Source organism: Saccostrea cucullata, unplaced genomic scaffold (genome assembly GCF_032062105.1).
Source record: "Saccostrea cucullata isolate Sc308-1 unplaced genomic scaffold, CSIRO_AGI_Scuc_v1 ctg3050, whole genome shotgun sequence".
Classification (NCBI taxonomy): domain Eukaryota; kingdom Metazoa; phylum Mollusca; class Bivalvia; order Ostreida; family Ostreidae; genus Saccostrea; species Saccostrea cuccullata.
In genome coordinates, this window is record NW_026934445.1 from 39,645 (window position 1) to 60,727 (window position 21,083).

The 21,083-nt window shown below is 34.4% G+C and overlaps 1 protein-coding gene and 2 non-coding genes across 6 annotated transcripts in view; 2 read left to right on the forward strand and 1 right to left on the reverse strand.

Annotated features, from left to right (window-relative positions):
- Nucleotides 1-13,493, reverse strand: part of LOC134240761 (uncharacterized) — a 51,595-nt gene extending 38,102 nt beyond the window's left edge. The window contains exons 1-9 of one of the 4 annotated variants that reach the window (XM_062722841.1): nt 13,359-13,493; nt 9,941-9,998; nt 9,622-9,681; nt 7,125-7,197; nt 6,653-6,722; nt 5,461-6,371; nt 3,337-3,510; nt 1,779-2,231; nt 937-1,188 (exon numbers count right to left, since the gene is read on the reverse strand). In XM_062722841.1, the coding sequence (XP_062578825.1) occupies nt 937-1,188; nt 1,779-2,231; nt 3,337-3,510; nt 5,461-6,289 (1,708 nt within the window). In that variant the 5' untranslated portion in view covers nt 6,290-6,371; nt 6,653-6,722; nt 7,125-7,197; ... (1 more) ...; nt 9,941-9,998; nt 13,359-13,493. Of the gene's footprint in view, nt 1-936; nt 1,189-1,778; nt 2,232-3,336; nt 3,511-5,460; nt 6,372-6,535; nt 6,574-6,652; nt 6,723-7,118; nt 7,198-9,621; nt 9,682-9,940; nt 9,999-13,358 lie in introns of those variants that run through there. The other 3 variants (XM_062722842.1, XM_062722843.1, XM_062722844.1) reach the window with 3 other exon arrangements.
- Trnas-aga (transfer RNA serine (anticodon AGA)) lies at nt 12,235-12,308 on the forward strand. Its single transcript has one exon. It is a non-coding gene; the product is annotated as a tRNA-Ser (tRNA).
- On the forward strand, nt 12,524-12,596 carry Trnaf-gaa (transfer RNA phenylalanine (anticodon GAA)). The gene has a single exon. It is a non-coding gene; the product is annotated as a tRNA-Phe (tRNA).
- Nucleotides 13,494-21,083: the final 7,590 nt, after the last annotated feature.

The following is a 21,083-nucleotide window of genomic DNA, read 5'->3' on the forward strand; positions in this document are numbered from 1 at the left end:
CTAAAAATAGTCTATTTGTACCTTTGCCATAAGATATATAGACTGCATATTTGGTTTGCAAATTCCATTAAGTGAGTTCTTTAAAATGACATCAGGGTCATTGACTGTGACCTTAACTCTGACCTGTATGCTAAAAATAGCTTTGTCGTACTTTCGCCTTAATTTTTGAACCTTAGGAGATAAAGATTGCATATTTGGTATGTAAACTTCACTAACTTTGTTCTTTCAAATGGCACCAAGGGCAATGACTGTGACCTTGACTGTGACCAATGTGCTAAAAATAGCTTTTTTGAACTTTGTTGTTGCTGGGTGCATAGTGTTTCACAAACATATTTTGTTCAATATAATCTAGACATAGATCCTACAGTATTTTTTTCTGCAGAGTAACTGTTAAGTTTACCAGAGAATTCTATGTGTTACAGTCATGGCATACCATTTATGTGGGAGTGCTTGTAACACATGCGATATACCATGTCTTTATTATAATACATTATTTGGAATATTTCATCTGATTTGATTAAACCAGAAGTCTCTGTTGAGACTGTAGCTCTACTGGTTTGTACTTATAGCAAAGGAATAGAAAAGTAGCAGTGGGGAATTGAAACTTTACAACAGCAATAAATAGAATAATGATCCTTGATTAAGTCCCTTTAAACTAGTCTCAGAAACTGTATTTGGGGTAGCATTTTTGAGAGCATTTTACAGAAATTTCTATTTTTAGTAACCAAGGCAATAATGTTCATCAAAATAAAAAAAAATGATTAACAGGATTGTATATCTTAGTGTAGTCTAATTGTGTGCCAAGTTATACTGAAATCAGACCAAAACTGTAGGAGGAGTAGCATTTTGAAAAATTGTTTACAGACAGATGGACGCTGGACACATAACTAACGCATAATCTCTTCTGGTCTCTGATCAGTAGAATTAAAATCATACCCTTGATTGTTTTTCCAGTTACATCAAATATGTCAGCCTGGACATCAATTCCTCTGGTAGACTTTGAACTTTCCAGGATTTCTTTCAGATCTATGCCCTTCAGTCTTTCTAGTAGGGTTGACTTCCCACTACCTGCACACCCAATGATCATCCCAGAGGCATGGTACATGGTTGTCTCCCCTTTCTTCAGATTTTCAATGAAATTCTTCACTGACTCTTCTCCTCTTATTAAAATCTGCATTGGCACACCAACTTTAATAAAAAAAAAAACACCTATCATTGTATCGATGTTCTACTAGTTTGAATCAAAATTTTCAAGGCAAAAGGATGCAGTTTATGCACACTTGTTTTTTTTTTAAGTATTCTTTTTATAAGCAAAGACAGTTAATAATATTGATAAGTAGGTCAAACATGGAGGTCATGGTCATATGTTAAATTAGTAACAAGCTCAGAAAAAAATCTTGTTGATGGCAATACACAAAATTAAATATCAAAGCAATTTTTCTTCATTATCAAAAGTTATTTAAAAAAATTGACAATATTTGTTTATCAATTAGCCTGAAATATGCATTTGTATTTAGTTTATGTAATTTATACACCAATGACTCAAGCTTAAAACATTCTTTTAATAAATAGAATCTTGGATCCGAGTATCAAACTACAGATCAAATTATGCCATTTAATTTTTATACTGATTATTTGATGAGTATATGATGGTAACAAATTTTGATTGGGCTAATCTACGTATATTTTCAATGTTTTCATGGTCTTTGATATTGATTACTGTTTGTTATCTCCCTATCCTTCATTTTACACAGTATATATTTACGGGAAGGACATACAATTTTTAAATACATCCTCATGTATTGTTGTATCCTGCCATGTTGGATGGATGAAAATATCCTCTCCAAGTTTTTCTATCAATTGTTCTGTTTGTTGTGGTGATAACCAGCAAAAGACTTCCCCCTCTTTCTTTGGATAGGCCCATGACCTGCAGTACTCAGCAATGTTGTCTTTTTCTGCCGAGGTCAGAAATATATCCACAAAATTAGGATTTTTAGCGAATCTAAGAAAACTGGTGTGCTTAAAGAAATCACAAGAAAACTCAACATTCACACTATCCTGTTTGAGTATTGGTTTGTACTTCTTTAAGTTGCTAAGATTGGACGGCTTTTTAATCTTCTTGAACTTGAATACTTCAGCAACAGCATTATACTTTTCTATCCAGTGTTGTTCTTCAATATTTAATTTGTATGAAGGGCAGAGCAGAAGGTACATCAAAACTGCATCTCCATCTACAAATAAACAGAAAGTCCATGTACCACAACACTCACTGTAGTTTTGGCTAGATAAAAAGCAGAAGAATTTAATTAAGGTATCCGATCCATATTAGCCCCAGATTTAATGGAATTGAATGCATAATAGATATGTATGGGCTGAATACTCAGTACATTTAGAACTATTTTTCATCTTTTAGTATGAGAATGTAAGAGTGGGATATGTCCTAATTTAAGACCTTTCCCTGCCCTTGACGAGTTATCTCCCTTTGATTTTATTCAATAAAATTATTTTTTTTTAAATTGTCTGGTAAATAAATCATTTCTAATTTTTCTTCTATTCAGATTTATCAAATACATCTTTTCCCCACAGAATTTTTTGATATTTGAAGTATTTATTTTTTTTATTTTAAAAAACTTGCGTCTTTCCAAAGTCTTCAATGCATTCTTCAATAATTAATTTCTGCTTATGCAATTAAATTTTTGAAAATTTCTCTTGGTAAATCCCTTTCTTCTCTAAAATGCTTTAAAATAATATAAAGGATATTTTACAAACAAATGATATTCAAGGTTAGAAATTTTGGTCTTAATATGGGTCGTATACCTTAAGTATTTAAAGTTAAAAGATACAAGTGATCCACATCTATCCCACAAACAGGGAGGGGTTGAATAAACTTACATTGACACTTCTTTAGAATGTTTCCATATTTTTTACTATCAGGGAACAACTCTACAGCATATGCTCTACCATTTTCCAGCAAAGGTGCCCAAAATTGGTTGACAAGAGAAGGAAAGAATTTTCAAATGCTAGCACAAGAGGCACGCTGGACAAACACAAAAAAAGAAATATATTAAGTTCACCTGAATCTAGTGATCTAATGGAAAGGTAAACTCTTATGACTGATTAGCTAGGGGAGTCCACACTTTTACTTGAACCTACAACCCTCAGATTTAAAATCCAACGCTCTACTGACTGAGTTAAAAGTTTAACCCACTAGCTGGTGTTAGTAGGAGCGTGGCCTCACTAATTACATATACAACACCTGGCAACTTGAAACTTGTACATTCTCAAAAATAAATGTCTAGATTTTTTAAATAAAACACATTCTTCATCAGAACAAACCTTTTCTCTTGTGAATTTCTCTGAATAATTTCTCAACATCTCTAACGTCATGTTTTTTATGATCATTAGAGGTTTTGATGCACTCCTGACACAAGGTGACGTCACACGGGATACAGAACTGGGATAATGGACGGCTTGGATGTGTCCTGCATTTGAAATCCTCCACAGGGAGACCTTTTAAAAAGAAAATAGGAATATGCATAAGAAATTAAGACATAAATTTTTAGCATTTCAACATTATTTTCCTTGTGTTCCCCCATATCAATTGGAAGGCTGACATTATATTAAGATTTGATTACAGTACACTAGTCAGGAACATATTCACAATTTTTACATCTTTTAAGTAACATTTACATGTTGTGAAGTAGAAGGTGTCAACTGCAATGTAAATCATTAATTTTTTATTCAAATCTTATACTAAAACATTCTGGGAAGATGATGCAACTTAGTTATAACCACTTCAATCAGTGAACACTTAATGTAATGCATGATGTAATATACACGATACATGTACATGTCAACCTAGTACACAGTGTAGATTTCCCCCACACCTGCACAGAAATACTATACATTTATTGACTGAGTTCGAGGGCAACATGCGTTTTGTCGGACCCAAGAACCGAACTGTCTGCCTTAGGCCGAAGGCAGACAGTTTGGTTCGAGGGTCCGACAAAACGCATTTTGTCCAAGAACTCTGTCAATAAATGTTTTGTTATACCTTTCATTTTATTTTATATTTTTTGACATACATGTATTTTGTACTATATTACTTAATGTAACATTAGATCTGTCACTGTTAAAATCAAAGAATGAAAATGAAATTAAGCTCCGCCCATTCTGTGACGTAAGCGGTACAACATCTATCCGAGCGGTCCAACATCTCACTCAGCGGTCCAACATTGATTTTTTTATGCCAGCTCAGCAAAACATTAAAAATGCTAGACTTTTTTCTGTATAGGTTTGTATAGGAACAATTTTTTAAAGGTAAAACAAACAACATTCCTACACAGAGCTGGGCTAATATCATGAATATATAAGGTGTTGATATCAAAATCATGTCTTCTGTTTATAAAACTCTGTAAAAATACTATAGAGGTTGAATTTTTTTTTTTTTCAAGAATGAAGTACAAAGTACTGAAAGAAATTGAAGAATGCCAATATATCAATCCCTTTTAAAAATTAGAATACCCACTCCCTTTCATAGTCATACCCCTAATCTCTAACCCCCCCCCCCCCCCACCATACCCATTTAACAGTTGACTATTCCCTAGATAACATTTCCTTACAATCTTAGTGACATATAAACAGTTAAACAAACATTTAACCACACAATTAAAATCCCTTCCATTCCTCATACTAGTTAGCAGCCTACTACATATATACTGTAAAGTTTGGTGTACAAGTAAGATGTCTGACCAAACAAAAGTTAAAATCAAAGAGAGACATGTTCATATAAATCAAAGTCAACAAAGATAAAAACTTATCTTCATTAGACTAGAACACAAAAAAGTTATTTATGGAAGGAATTTGAAAGCAACCCAAATTATACTGTAAAACTTTACGCTTTTAAGTTTTTATTTCATTCCTTATAAATGCTTTAATTTTAAAATCTTCGAGTAAAGAAAACTAGGCAATTTCTTCCTTACAAATGCCTTCAAATTGTTCATAATTTTAAAGTAAAGTCAAGCGCATTGATGTGTTTTAATTTTTTTGACGCACGTTATGGTGACGTAGGCTTCCCACATTATGCAATATAGATTTTTCTTATAAAAAAAAAAATTACTCATTACATCCAAAATTTAATTAATTTATAAATAATGAACATAAATTAATATTTTAAATAATGTATCTAGTTATAATTACATGTAAAATCATTAAAGTACTTTATAATTCTTAAATGCCCATCTTAGAAATATTTCTTGTCTACTTGTCATCAAACTAAACTAACACGTTGTGTTATTAATTTGAAAACAATACGTAAAATGAATAAGTAATGGCTTTCCCAATAATTATCAGATTGTCTTTATCATATAGTGTACACACACTGTTGTTAAACAATCAAAATACATGTACTATAAATAAAAGTGCTGAACAATAACTACATGTAACTACAATATTACTTACCAGTCAGAGAGTCTGTATCTACCACTCTGTATAGGTTGACTCTGTTGTTGTCCCGTGATCCTACCCACAGTAGGTGAGTGTCCTCATCATAACTCAGGCTGTATGGTGTGTCTACCCCGTGTTGTGATGTCTTTATCTCTGTTAGATAGCGACCCTCACTATCTAACATCTGTACTGAGTGGGTGTTGTAATCACACACCAGGATGTGTGACAGCGCGTCAGTACAGATTCCACGAGGTATTAGTCGTGATCCTGATGGGTGACCTGTGTAGGAGAAGCGGTAATTACCGTCACGATCTGTCACCACTACAGCACGGTACAAGTCAGACACAATAACATCTCCATTGCGGTTCTCTGTTATGTAGAGAGATCTACTATACAGTCCCTGACCTGTGTTATTGTTGTGTTGTATGGTCTGGATGTTTTCTCCTGTGGAGTTATACCGCACTACCTTGCCTTGTCTCATTGTATCATATCTAGACATCGCGACCAGCAGGTCTCCAGTGGAGGGGGAGCTGTAGACCCTCCGTGGTTCCCATGGTGATGTGTTGTATTTTATTATCGTAGTCTTTTCTTTGTTCTCTGTAGACAGTTTAACAATGTTTAATTCCCTGTCTATGTAGATTAGATCACCGTAAGAATTCACAGTGTGTACTCCATAATTACTTTCTATATCTGTCACGCGATCTAGTTCTTCTCCTTTAGTGTTAGTCAGTATAAGATTGCCACTATCACTGATCCAGACCCGGTCTGATGTAACACGTGAAATATGACGACACCGACTAACACCAGACACGGTGACAGATTTCTGGTACACAAATCTATACATTATTGACAGCAGACCTCTATTTCTTTATCCTGGTGTTTTATAACAGAATCCTGTGTGGATTTCCTCAGTCAGGGAGATCTCTCTGTAAATTACAACATTGTAACAGAATTATCTACATCAGTTACATGTCTCTCCATATATTGTAGGCATATATCACATCTCTTTTTATAATGTAGGCATACATCAATGTCTTAGTTTTAATGACATAAAGAATATTATATTATAGATACAGAAAAACATAAATACTTTTACACTGAGTACTGAATCCTTTACAAATCTCTCTGTAAGCATATATCATTGTCTTAGTCTTAATAACATGAAGAATAAAATTGAATTAAGAAAAAGATAAATACAATTAAATACCTTTACACTGAGTACTTTTTTTTAATCAGGATCTCTCTAGCAGGGTACAACTGTTCACCATAAGTCTGATCTAAAAATTCAATATTGATAAATAATAACATTGTTGAAACTGATGGTTTAGATTTCTAAGGTTACAAGTATTATAATTTATCAACTGAAGACGTTTTCAATGAAAAAAAAAAATAAAAAAAAACATTTATACCAATTACAGTTTTTTTTCATATATCAGGATAATGAATTTATTTGAAATATTAAATGTCAACTATATCCAGTAGAAGAGAGAAGAACTTTATAATTTACACATCATGCTAAAACATGATAAACTATGTCTTCTTTATAGATTTACAACATTGTCAATGAGCAGTATTAAATGTAGATTTTCGTGATCGTGACTAAATAGGTACATATAGGTATGATCTACATTATGTTGTGACATGGTTATAAATAGTAACAGAGAATTGTATACCATCACCACACTGATTTCTTGTATCTGGTAGAAACTGTATACATGTAAAGGTAGCCTCCATTCATCTTGTTACTGTGTTCTGGGTAAAGAAAATAAAGAATATATCATTATATTCACCATTTTTACAAAAATACATCTCTTCAGCTTATATTATTTAAATAAAAAGAAAGTTGTCTTCATTATGAAATTAAAAAAAAATTCTAATGATAGCTTTCATCTGACAGGGATTTGTGGTTTCAGCAATTTTTAAACAACAGGCCCATAGGCCACATCACTCACCTGAGTAACTCTGATCTTTAACAGATTTTCCAGTATATAAGAATAAGACCTATTGAGACCCCGCCCTATCCCCAGAAGTCATGATTTGAACAATTTAGAATCTACACTATCCCAGGATGCTACAACATAGGTTTCAGCTTTCTGGCCCAGTGGTTCTTGTGAAAATCTTAAAAGTTTGTTCCCCTTTACTTAAATGTTAAAATTGGATTCCCTATTGTGGCCCACCCTACCGCTGAGGTCATTAATTGAAAACAATTTATAATCTACACTATATCATATACCTAGTAGTGTATCAGCCCTGATACAGGCGTTTTGGACTAGGTGAGACAGCTCCTGGGAAGTAGGGCTGTCTCGCCTGAGATATCTCTGTCTCGGCCCGTCGTCAAGGGGCTGTCTCGCCCTCAAATTTCAAAGCACTATTTCTGCTTAATTTGTGTGAATTAAGAGTAAAATTCATAATTTAAGTATCAAAGAGAAACGTTATAAATCGAAAAATTTAACTAGAATCTTTATAAATTATTTATTTATTTATGCTAGAATTTTGAGAAAATTGTTTTTAAAAAGTGCGCCAAATGGTAGCACTTGTGACTAGAAGAGGTAACTCTTGTTTACTTCCTGGACAGCAAAAACCCATGTTTTGAAAAAAATGGACGTTTATTTGCTTTGACAGTAAGACAGTACCAAGTTTTTTATTTATAAAGTGCCATTTTTAAATTAATATACATCATAAACAAAAGTAACATGTACTATAAATCTCAGATTTACAAATTGTAATGATTCGTTGATGAAGTTGTAACCCCGGTTCGATCCAAAGTGAATGTAGAATATTTTTAGCCTTACCTTTGGACGTTTAAATTTCTATCTATGTAAATTAATGTGCTTCAAAATGAAATGTTTCAAAACACCATGCAGGACTTTTCTTTTTAATGACCAGACCAGGCAAATCTTTCTCTATATGATTATTCAGCATCAAGCAACATCTTCAGGAACATCGAAATAAAGAAAGATAACAGTTAACTCAAATTTTTTACGACAAAATTGAATAAACTTTTTGATTGAAATAATCATTTATTCTTTGTTTTGTAGATATATGATATAAACAACATCACACCACTGTTTTGATCTCGTCCCTGGTATCAGCCCTCGGGTGGTCTCGGCCCGCGCCCTCCAGGCTTGGGCCGATACCAACCGCTTGGGCTGATACCAGGGCCGAGATCAAAACAGCAGTGTGATATTCTATATATCCTAGAATATGCTCCCATATAAGTTTACAATTTGGACAAGTTAGATTCTACACTACACCAGAATGTTTCTACAAAAGTTTCAGCTTTTCTTGCTCAGTAGTTCTTGAAGATTTTTTATAGACTCCAATCTATTTTTGTCTTTTTTTGAATATCTTCCCTTTGAGGGGGAGGGGGGGAGCATGGCCCTTAATTTTAACTTCATTTAAGAATTTAAAGTTCCCTTTATCAAAGAATATTTTGTACCAAGTTGGGTTAAAACTGGCCCAGTGGTTGACGCGAAATTGAAAATGTGAAAGTTTACAGACGGACAGGAGGAAGGACGGAAGTCGGACAAACTTTGAAATCTGTAAAATAATTTTAAACAAATGGCAGAGCTCCACCTTAACACCAAAACCCCTGACCCATGGGCATAAAATTTACAATTTTGGGCAATTTTGCTTATCATAACTAAATAGTTTGTTTAATACTCAAGGGTAGAGAAAAAGATTTTCAAAGAATTAATGTATTTTTACAATATAATCACTAAAGCCCCACCCTAACACCAGAACTCCTAACGTACCTTAGGCCATGAAATTAAAATAGACATTCTTGCTCATCAGAACTATGTATTTGGTCTATTTAACACCCATGGACAGAGAAGATTTTCAAAGAAATAATGCATGTTCAGCACATCATTTATTTATCCCCTTCTAGCACTAGAACTCCTGGACCAGGGGCCAGGGGGAGGGGGGAGGGCAGGGACCTCAAAATTCACAATTGTTGTTACCCTTAACTCATTGATGGTTTATGCCAAAATTGGTTGAAATTGGTTTGGCAGTTGCTGCTTGCAAAGAAAGAGCCACAAATGTTTAAAATCTAACATACGACAATGGACAAAAACAGATAGCAACAGGTCCGGTGACCTACAGAGTTCTGTTTGTGATCTTTTACATTCAGATACAAAACTTTGAATATCCTGTAGGTAAAAAAGATTTAAAAACCTGGAAGGAGATGATGCTTCCCTTTCCCTGACAATGGTTGGATATTACACACTGAAGAATCTGTCAAAATAAATAAAGACTATTATATATATAACCTATATACATATATATGAAAATAAAGAGTCCTTGAGCTTGTAATACACCATAAGTGTTAAAATGCGAATAATATATGCTTTTTAAGTTTTATGTTGATAAATACATGTATAAAAGACTTGAAGTATATACCTAAGCATTTAAATACAATTACAATGTAAATTAATGCTTACATATGGGTCAATTGATATACATGTACCCTTGTAAGAGGTTTTTGAAAAGAAACCTGTAAGGAGATGATTCTTTCCTCTTCTAGACAATTCGATAGTAGGATTCTGGGGAATCTGTCGAAATAAATTGAGACAATTAACCTATATATAAATAATGAACCATTTAGCTTATGAAACGCTATGATAGATCCAAATATTTAATCAAGGTTTTCTTGGGGTATGTTTATGGATGTAGATATATATCATGTTAGGGAACTAACTAATCATGGCTTTAATGGATTTTTCCCTATATATTTAGGCCAAAAGAAAAAAAATACTCATGTTTCCTGTCCCCTAACCAAAAAAATTAGTGTAGGTAGGTAGAAAAAATTTTATTTTCAAATCTCAATGAATGCAGAACATATAGCATGTAATAACAAGAAAACAATGTTACCAGTTTACAAAGCAAGTTTGTTAATAAAGATTTATAAAGTAAAGGTAATCTGTACACTTGTGATGTATTAGTTCTGTAAATATTGTTGGTCACAATCGACTTCAGTATTTCAGGAAAAAAGTCACCCAAAAAATGAAAATGTGATAAAAACTTTTAGGGTCGGAGGGTAAAATGTAGGGTAAGTCGGGTGTCAGGAAACAAGAGTATTTTTTATTTTGGCCTTATCTACTGTCATGACGAACAAATAATGAAATCTACACCACTTGAGGATACTTCAATATTAATATGAGTAATAATTGCTTTGTTGTTCTTGAGAAAATAAGGCATTTCCTATATCATTACGCGAAACTTAGATCCACTATTGTTGCCTCACCCTACTCCTGGAGCGTCATCCTTTAAACAAGCTTTCATTTACACTGCTTTGGGATGTTTCTTTATAATCATTTTTAATAGATTTAAAAAAAAAACCATTTTTTATATGCATTCTCAAGTATAAAACTGATGTCTTTATGTGACCCCCCAACCCCCCCCCCCTCCATCAAAGGGTTTACATGCCAACAAAATATAAACTTGTTGATTTTTCATGAAAATATCCCATTCCTTTAACCCTCCAATGCTGAAGAGTTCTGCAATAGCCTGCTTCGAATACTTCGTTCTACTACTAAAGTAAAACTAATTTAGTACGAGCACGGATATTGCGAATTTCACAGATATAGCGAACTCATCTTTGATCTCCTCCATCTATATAAATTTCACGAATTCCTTACACGGATATAACAGGTCCAGGAAAATCACTATATTTAGCTATATATATACATGTAGGTATATCTACCTATATAGCTTTATTTACCTATAAAATATAGCTATATTTAGCTATTTTGGAATAAGTTTCTGTTTTAAGAAAGGCAAACATGAATGGAATATTTCTGGGAAAATTCAACAACTTTATATTTTGTTGAATTAAAACCTTTTAAAAGTAAGAGAGGAAAGTTGCAAAGAAAAAACTGAAGTGGGAAGCTAATTCATTTCAGCCCCTATTGATTGAAACAAGTAGTCGAGTTCGGGGCAAGAAAGCCCTAATCACGTTGTATGACATTGATCTGACATGTCGAGGGACACCATGCAGACCTAATTTTAGTCCTTACGCCATCTTGCTGAGATTAACTGTAGCACGTCTGATTTTAAAGTGGTTTTTCTTGACTATGAGTGCCAAAATCTTTATTTCAACAACATTTTAGGTGTATTTAAAGAAGATTCAAGATTTTGAAGTGAGCTCAATAGACTAACGTGTAAGAACAGAGGAAATTCGGAATGGAATCCGTACATACGTCAGGCAAATTTTGTTGTGAAACATTTCCAGAATTCTTTTACTACCCAATGTCCTTTGCGCGAATAAATAAATAAATAAGTAATAACATAAAGCATAAAAGGCTTTCAGTTTGTAGAAATATTTCAAAGAAACAATAAATGACTCTTCAATGTTTTTCGACCAAAAGTGCACTAGATCTATAGTTTCAACCAGACGCTCGGCTGTCTCTGTAAGCTCCGATGAGCTCCGTGACGTCGCGTGACATCACAGATAGTCGAGATGTCTCGTGCAGCTTGATGTTTGAAGTAGCTTTCCAAGTTTACAACTGTTTTTGATGGTCATAACCAGTCTAGTCGAACCCTCAAACGAGGGTATACCCCCAAACGAGGGTTTTAATTCCCTTAATGCAACGTGCGAAATTCAAGGGCACAGAAGAAAGTGTCAAAGCACAAAAGTTTGTTTACAAGACAGAGGAAATTCGAACGGGCACAGAAGAAAGTGTCGAAAAATAATAAATAACATGTTCATTACACAAAATTTGTAATACCGGGGAATGGAATTATATGTAGTTTAACTTTTGTAGGAAATTGGGCTGGACTGAGGACATCGGCCTGGATAGCTCAGTGGTTAGAGCACCTGACTAGAAATACAGGGGTCCCGGGTTCGATTCCCGGTCCAGCCATATGTTTTCAATATAATATGTATTTATGAATTTTCAATGAATGATTACTCATTCCTCCTTTCCATACTACAGATGGTGCCGTGGCCTACCTTGTTCAGGCAATGTATAATTACTAATGTTAAAGTCCTGACAAGGTGAACTTGAGTTGTGTCTTCGGGGTCGAAGACTATTTAAGGAAGGGGGAATGTAGGAAATTGGGCTGGACTGAGGACATCGGCCTGGATAGCTCAGTGGTTAGAGCACCTGACTGAAATACAGGGGTCCCGGGTTCGATTCCCGGTCCAGCCATATGTTTTCAATATATATGTATTTATGAATTTTCAATGAATGATTATTCATTCCTCCTTTCCATACTACACTTTAAACAAAAAATTGTTTGTTTATTCATCCGTTTTATTAAATTATGCATAAAAAAATCTAGTTGTATCAAACATGGAGGTCAAGGCACAGAATACGCTAACTTTGGGAGAGAAAAAGTCTCGATTTTTACAATAAACATATACTTTTTCCTAATACACTCTCTTTAAACATCTTTAATCTTTCAAATTTGAGTACATACAGAGCTACGAAATAATCCATCACTTTGCACGAGCATATTTTGTGGACCACACGTTTTTTCCGTGAAAACAGCCCTTTTTGAGTTTCTGCGCATGCGCCGTACCCCCGTTTGAGGGTACGGATGTCCAACATCGGTTTACCCTCGTTGAGGGTTCGACTAGACTGATAACTGCGCTCGTCCCAACGGTCACACCGTAAAACATATTACTTAATTGTAGGCTAGTTCTGAATAATAAAGTAAAAAATAAATTTTATGCAGCATAATAGCTAATTTCTTGAGAGACTTCTTGCTTTATAATTTCCGAAAAAAAATTGTAAAATGTAGTTAAATTTCCGATGACAAGAGCCGTTGGGTGGAAATTCCCTGTGATTTTACATTCAATAATGCGGAAGACAAATCCTATTGATTATTCACTTCCTTGTTAACAACTTACACACTATCTATCCTAAACAAACCAAAACACAGGTTAAGTCAAGGAGATATGACCTTACTTTGATTACCGATTATTTCACACGTGTTCCTCCCAAAATTATTGCTTTCTACAGTGACTAATATACTTGTTTCACCATTTTCATCGTCTGCGTTTTGGACTTGAGGACTTTTGATTGGCAGTATTTTTGGTATTTCGATCCCGATATGTATTTACACGTCACTGGAAATGTTCGTGTCTATGATATTTTTAAGGGCGGAATAAGAAATAATATTTCAATTTCTAATTTTTTATGCCCCCGTAAACGAAGTTTCGGGGGTATATAGTTTTTGTCGTCTGTCTGTCTGTCTGTCTGTCTGTCTGTCTCTCTGTTTGTCTGTTTGTCCGCAAAAACTTTAACCTTTCCCATAACTTTTGATTTTGTGGAGCTATGACTTTCATATTTCATATGTGTATTCCTTGTGACAAGACCTTTCTTTGGGTACCACCAAATTTGACCTTTTGGCCTTGACCTTTGAGTTTGACCCACTTTTACATGAAAATTTTAAAATTTTACTTTGGCCATATCTTTTGAACAGTAGACACCAGGACATTTATACTTCACATATGTAATGTTTGTTAAAATACCTTTCACTGGATACTAACAACCTTGACCCTTTGACCTTGACCTTGTAGATTTCTATACTTGTAAAAAACTTTAACCTTGGCCATAACTTTTGAACAGTAAGGGCTAGAGCTTTAATACTTCATATATGTAATCCTTGTGTCAAGACCTTTCATTCGATATCAGCAACTTTGACCCTTTGACCTTGACCTTAGAGTTTGACCTACTTTAAAAAAGCAAACATTGACCATAACTTTTAAAGAGTTAGGGTTAGTGCTTTCATACTTTACATATTTGATTCTTGTGACAAGACTTTTCATTTGATAATACTAACTTTGACCCCTTGACCTTGGAGTTTGACTCAAATTTACATTAAAAATTTTAAAATTTTACTTTGGCCATATCTTTTGAAAAGTAGACACCAGGACATTTATACTTCACATATGTAATGTTTGTTAAAATACCTTTCACTGGATACTAACAACCTTGACCCTTTGACCTTGACCTTGTAGATTTCTATACTTGTGAAAAACTTTAACCTTGGCCATAACTTTTGAACAGTAAGAGATAGGGCTTTTATACTTCATATATTATGTAATCCTTGTGAAAATACCCTTCATTGGATACGAAGATCCTTGACCTTTGATATTGACCTACTTTAAAAAAGCAAACTTGACCATAACTTTTAAAGAGTTAGGGCTAGTTCCTTTCATATTTTACATATTTGATCCTTATGACAAGACCTTTCATTTGATAACAATAACTTTGATGCTTTGACCTTGACCTTGGAGTTTTTGGCTACTTTTTAAGAAATTAAACGTTAATCATAACTTCTGAACGGTTAGGGCTAGGGCTTTCATGCTCTACATAAGTATTTTATGTGGCAAGACCTTTCATTTGATACTAATTACATTGACCTTGACGATTTTTGTACTTATTATAAACCTTTAACATTAGCTTACTTTCAAATTTCACAATTGTTTTCCAGTGAGAATACCCTACATTTGGTACCAATTAATTAAATTTGCATTTAATAAAAGCTTAATCTTTGCTATGTTGCCATACGGGGGCATCAGTGTTTTACAAACACATCTTGTTTTCTCTATAATAACCCTCTTGCTTGAAATTGAGACCAGTCAACGTTTGCATCCTAAGAAATGTAGTCTACATTTATCGAGTTACATCTCAGGCACGTAGTATGCCAATTAGCGTGTACTTTATTTCTTGAAAATAGTCTTTTGCTTTAGTTTTGATTCATGTTTTTAATTTTTTATGTAGACACCCCCCCCCCCCCAATTTTTTTTGTAACCGTAAGGCAGAGGCATTTCTATAACTTGCTGGTCTGAGAAAAAATGAGATAGACGACCGAAGTGGCTACAGTGCAACCCAAACAAAAATCTGTTAAAGCGCCGAAAAGCTGCGATTGGTACTTGATTAATTCCTCCAAATTTTTAATCTCAGCTGCACAAAGCTAAAAAAAAATCATGACCTCTAGAATTCTTCACGAAGCGTGTTGCAATTGAAACGATTTGTCTCTTGTCATCTGCAGAAAAAATGCAAAATTGGCTGGTCTCAATTTCATGGAGGTTTATTTAAAAAAGTTATTTGTTGTGGAAATAGTAAGTGGAAATTGTATTTTAGGAATTTATTTGGAACACCCAGTAAGTAATTTTTTTTAGAATATGACAGTTTGAATCCGAGAAGCAGCACACTTTTATCTACAACAAATACTAGCTGGTATACATTTTTTCCAGCTCTGCGGCTAACCGTAAGGTTTGCAAAATGATATCTTGCCCACAAAGATACCGAAAGCGGGGGACCTAATTCTTTGAATTTACTTGTTGGCAGTCAGTTTTCCCTGAAAATACTCCTTCCTTTTAAAATCTATCCTACAAAAAAACTGTCATTATATTTTTTTCATGGCAACTGATTGATAAAAACTTCAAATTAATACGACTGATAATGCTTATTTCTCCGGGCTCGGTGAATATGGTACTCCTCAGATGGCTTAATCAATGTATTGACCTCAAAAACAGCAATAATTGTATAATATATTGACCCGAGTTGAAAATTGAACCTGGGGTCATTTTCAACGTTTCACCGTTGAAAATTGAGACCAAAAGTCGTTGAATTTATACCCGTGGTCATTTTTCAACAGCTTGATAACTTTTTTTTCTTATCCCTGATAACTTCAAAAAGTTGAAAATTGACTCTGTTGAATATTGACCCAACCTCAGTGTTTGAACATCATTTGAACTTGGAGGTTGTTTCACGGGATTTATCAGTATCTCTATACTTATACAGCGTTTCAATATTTTCCCTCTTCCAGAGTAAATAGAAAATAAACATAACATCCCGTGTTTATATGTACATTTTGATCTGTGCACGATTTCAATAATCTTCAAGCAAGGCATGTAAATTGTTTAACAATATTTTCTAAAATCCATAGCACCCATAAATAACTACAAATTATAAATATGGCATAAAACAAAAATCTGGAAATCTGGTGTAAAAATAAAGATATCAATCAGCCAAACTTAATTGCCCCCCCCCCCCCCCCCCCCAAAGAAAAGAAAATATGTACGAGGGTCGCCGGTTAGAAAAGTTTGCGGACACGTTGAATTTCTGAAAATCTGTTGTGTACTGGGAAGTATGACTTATGTTTGAATAAATTCCTATATTTTGTTTATTTGTATGTAAAAAATCAGGTCCAAATAATAAAATCTTGAAAATTTACACCGAATTTTACTACGAAATCATGAGACTCACGGAGCAATCACTTGACGTAACGCGACCTAACAATCAGGATTTCAACCCGTTAAGCTTTGTCACCGTTCTATGAATCTTTCGTTTCTCCTGATTTTTATGCACCTGGATCGATAGATCCGAGGCGTATATTGTTTTTGTCCTGTCTGTCTGTTTGTTTGTTTGTTTGTCCCCAATTTTTAACCTTCGCCATAACTTTTGAACCATGAAAGGTAGAAACTTCATATTTGGTATGCATACTTCACTAACTAGGTGCTTTCAAATGACACCAATATTAATTACCTTGTGACCTTGAATGTGACCTATATGCTAAAATAGCTTTTCTGTCTGCAAACTTTAACCTTCGCCATAACTTTTGAACCATAAAAGATAGAGACTTCATATTTACTATGCATACTACACTAATAAAGTTCTTTCAAATGACACCAAGGTCAATAACCTGGTGACCTTGACTGTGATTAGATGCTAAAAATAGCCTTTTAGTACTTTTCACCATAACTTTTGAACCATAAAAGATAGAGACTTCATATTTGGTGTGCATACTCCACTAATCAAGGTATTTCAAATGACACCAAGGTCAATGACCATGTGACCTTGAATGTTACCTTTGCTAGTATGCTAGAAATAGCTTTTTCGATTTTTGTTGCCGCCGGGCGCATAGTGTTTCACAAACACATCTTGTTCTGATCTTTTTTCTACTTTAAAATTGAATATTTATATCAGTACATGTTATTATGCGCCCGAATCGATAGATCCGAGGCGTATATTATTTTTGTCCTGTCTGTCTGTCTGTCTGTCTGTCTGTTTGTTTGTTTGTTTGTTTGTTTGTTTGTTTGTTTGTCCCCAAACTTTAACCTTCGCCATAACTTTTGAACCATGAAAGGTAAAAACTTCATATTTGGTATGCATACTTCACTAATGAGGTACTTTCAATTGACAATAATATAAATGACCTTGTGACCTTGAATGTGACCTATATGCTAAAAATAGCTTTTCTGTCTGCAAACATTAACCTTCGCCATAACTTTTGAATCATAAAAGATATAGACTTCACATTAAGAAACATACTACACTAATAAAGTTCTTTCAAATGACACCAAGGTCAATGACCTGGTGACCTTGACTGTGACCTATATGCTAAAAATAGCTTTTTTGTAACTTTCACCATAACTTTTGAACCATAAAAGATAGAGACTTCATATTTGGTGTGCATACTCCACTAATTAAGTTCTTTCCAATGACTTCAAGGTCAAGGACCTGGTGACCTTGACTGTGACCTATGCAAGTATGCTAAAAATAGCTTTTTAGATTTTTGTTGCCGCCGGGCGCATTGTGTTTCACAAACACATCTTGTTTTTCTTCTATAATGTCTTTTGTACTGATTTGGATATTATTGAGATCTTAAAGTCTATGCATGCAGTTAATCGAACAGATATGGAAACTATGCAAAACCATATAGGCGCAACTATGGGCAACACAACGTCCATGGGATATGTGGGTATATTGAAGTATGGAGTTAACAATTCAAAATGTTAATCCTTCCATTCCTTTGAAGCTAAAACCATTTGAAAACTTGTCCTTTGTAGGAGTAGGAAATTCACGGCAGCATCTTCAACATTTTAATCTCTTTTTTGGTCATTTTTCGGTCTGCATACATAATTTATACGTAGTGCAGTGCTCCACGACGCTCAATTATGTTCAGATTTTTATGCCCCCGTAAACGAAGTTTCGGGGGTATATAGTTTTTGTCGTGTCTGTCTGTCTCTCTGTTTGTCTGTTTGTCCGCAAAAACTTTAACCTTGCCCATAACTTTTGATTTAGTGAAGCTATGACTTTCATATTTCATATGTGTATTTCTTGGGACAAGACCTTTCTTTGGATACCACCAAATTTGACCCTTTGACCTTGACCTTGTAGATTTCCATACTTGTGAAAAAAAACTTTAACCTTGGCCATAACTTTTGAACGTAAGGGATAGGGCTTTCATACTTCATATATGTAATCCTTGTGAGAAGGCTCTTCATTGGATATGAAGATCCTTGACCCTTTGACCTTAACCTTTGAGCTTGACCTACTTTAAAATAGCAAATCATGACCATAACTTTTAAAGAGTTAGGGCTAGTGCTTTCAAACTTTACATATTTGATTGTTATGACAAGACTTTTCATTTGATAACAATAATTTTTACCCTTTGACCTTGACCATGGAGTTTGACCTACTTTTTAAGAAAAATTTTTAAATTTTACTTTGGCCATATCTTTTGAACAGTTGACACCAGAACTTTTATACTTCACATATGTAATGTTTGTTAAAAGACCTTTCACTGGATACCAACAACTTTGACCCTTTGATCTTGACCTTGTAGATTTTCGTACTTGTGAAAAACTTTAACCTTGGCCATAACTTTTGAACAGTAAGAGATAGGGCTTTTATACTTCATATATGTAATCCTTGTGAAAAGACCCTTCATTGGATATGAAGATCCTTGACCCTTTGACCTTGACCGCTGAGATTGATCTACTTTAAAAAAGCAAACCTGACCATAACTTTTAAAGACTTACATCTAGTTCCTTTCATTCTTTACATATTTGATCCTTATGACAAGACCTTTTATTTGATAACAATAACTTTGATGCTTTGACCTTGACCTTTGAGTTTGACCTACTTTTTAAGAAATTAAACGTTAACCATAAGTTCTGAACGGTTAGGGCTAGGGCTTTCATGCTCTACATAAGTATTTTATGTGGCAAGACCTTTCATTTGATACTAATTACATTTACCTTTTGACCTTGACCTTGGAGATTTATGTACTTATTAAAAACCTTTAACATTAGCTTACTTTCAAATTTCACAATTGTTTTCCAGTGAGAATACCCTTCTTTTGGTACCAATTAATTAAATTTGCATTTAATAAAAGCTTAATATTTGCTATGTTGCCATACGGGGGCATCAGTGTTTTACAAACACATCTTGTTGGCTGTGTTTTTATGCGTTTATCATTTATAAACGGCTATAAAACAGTCGTAAACCCTCCAATTTAGTTCGAAATTTCTCCCATTGACGTTGCATGAATACCTTAGCGGCAGGTAAAATATCATAATTTTTTTTGCTCCACAATTGTGCAATTTTCAATTTTAATAAAACAGTCTTTGTGCTGTAAACGTGTCAAAATGTAGCACGCTCCGAGAAGCAAGTTTTATCAAAATAAAAAAGCTGTATATTTCTCAATAATCACCGGAGATCACCAAATTCTTGTTTCTTTATTGGAAAAAGGTGAAGATTTTATCAGGAAAGTTTGACCGGTTTCGTGGAAATAGCACGCTCACAATAGAACTTGTTCGCGAACTTTTCTAACACCCCTCGTACATTGTCAAAACTAGAAGTCCAAACCAGGAAAATTCTGTTTCATTGGGAGGGGGGGAGTGGGTGTGAGGTGGGGATGTTAGGATCCGATTTCTTTTTTTATGAAGCTCTTCCACTTACTCTTCTTTCTTTGAGTACACTGTAACGTGCCTGTTGAAGGGAAGGGGGGGGGGGGGCTAAACTTATTTCACTTTGTTCAATACCTTCATTAATTACGTCTATCTCGGCAAAAATAGTGTTTAAGTGTGTGTGTGTGGGGGGGGGGGGGGCTAAGCTTCCTAACCCCCCCCCCCCCCCTTCCCGACGTCCGTGGAATAAATCACAGTCGTGAAAACCAAGTAATAAATAGGTATGTGTTTTATGCTGTTGAATTTAGAACCGGATTCATGATCAAAATTCCACGACCTGGCTCAGTTTTTAACGGACTAGGGTCTAAATTCAACATCTTAGGTATCAGTATTCAACGTTTTCAACCCCCGTCAAAGTTCAACGTTACACCGGCACTAAAGAATTTTAAATATTTGATTTCTTTTTAAAAATTATCCATATACATGTACTCGTTTATGTCTAAGTCTTCTCTCGAAGAAAAAAAATATAACATAGATTTCTTTACATTTTTTCAGGTTCGGTAGTTTTCGTGAATTTCCGACTTCTTAGTCTACTGGCCACGCTTCATGTTTTTCACGCACGAGCGCCTTTGCACACAGTCCTGTAAAAATAACTTCGACAATGGGCTACAGGGAATGTTCGATTCAATACGCTCGGAATGACTCTTTAGATTTTTTTATGTCCACGTGAAGTTGTACATGTGAGGAGCCGCATGTTCACTGGTCAACAGAAATTCAGATATTAGACAAGTGAGTATTGTACAATATATAATTTTATATATATTATGCAAATGTACGTACAGTCCATTAAAAATAGCTTCAACTACATAACAGGGTATACGGAATGTTCGATTCAGAATGCTCGAGAGTGAGTCGGTTTTTTTTATGTCCATGTGTAGTCCGAAAAATCTGTCGTTTTCCTGGCTTTTTTACGATTTTTATATTT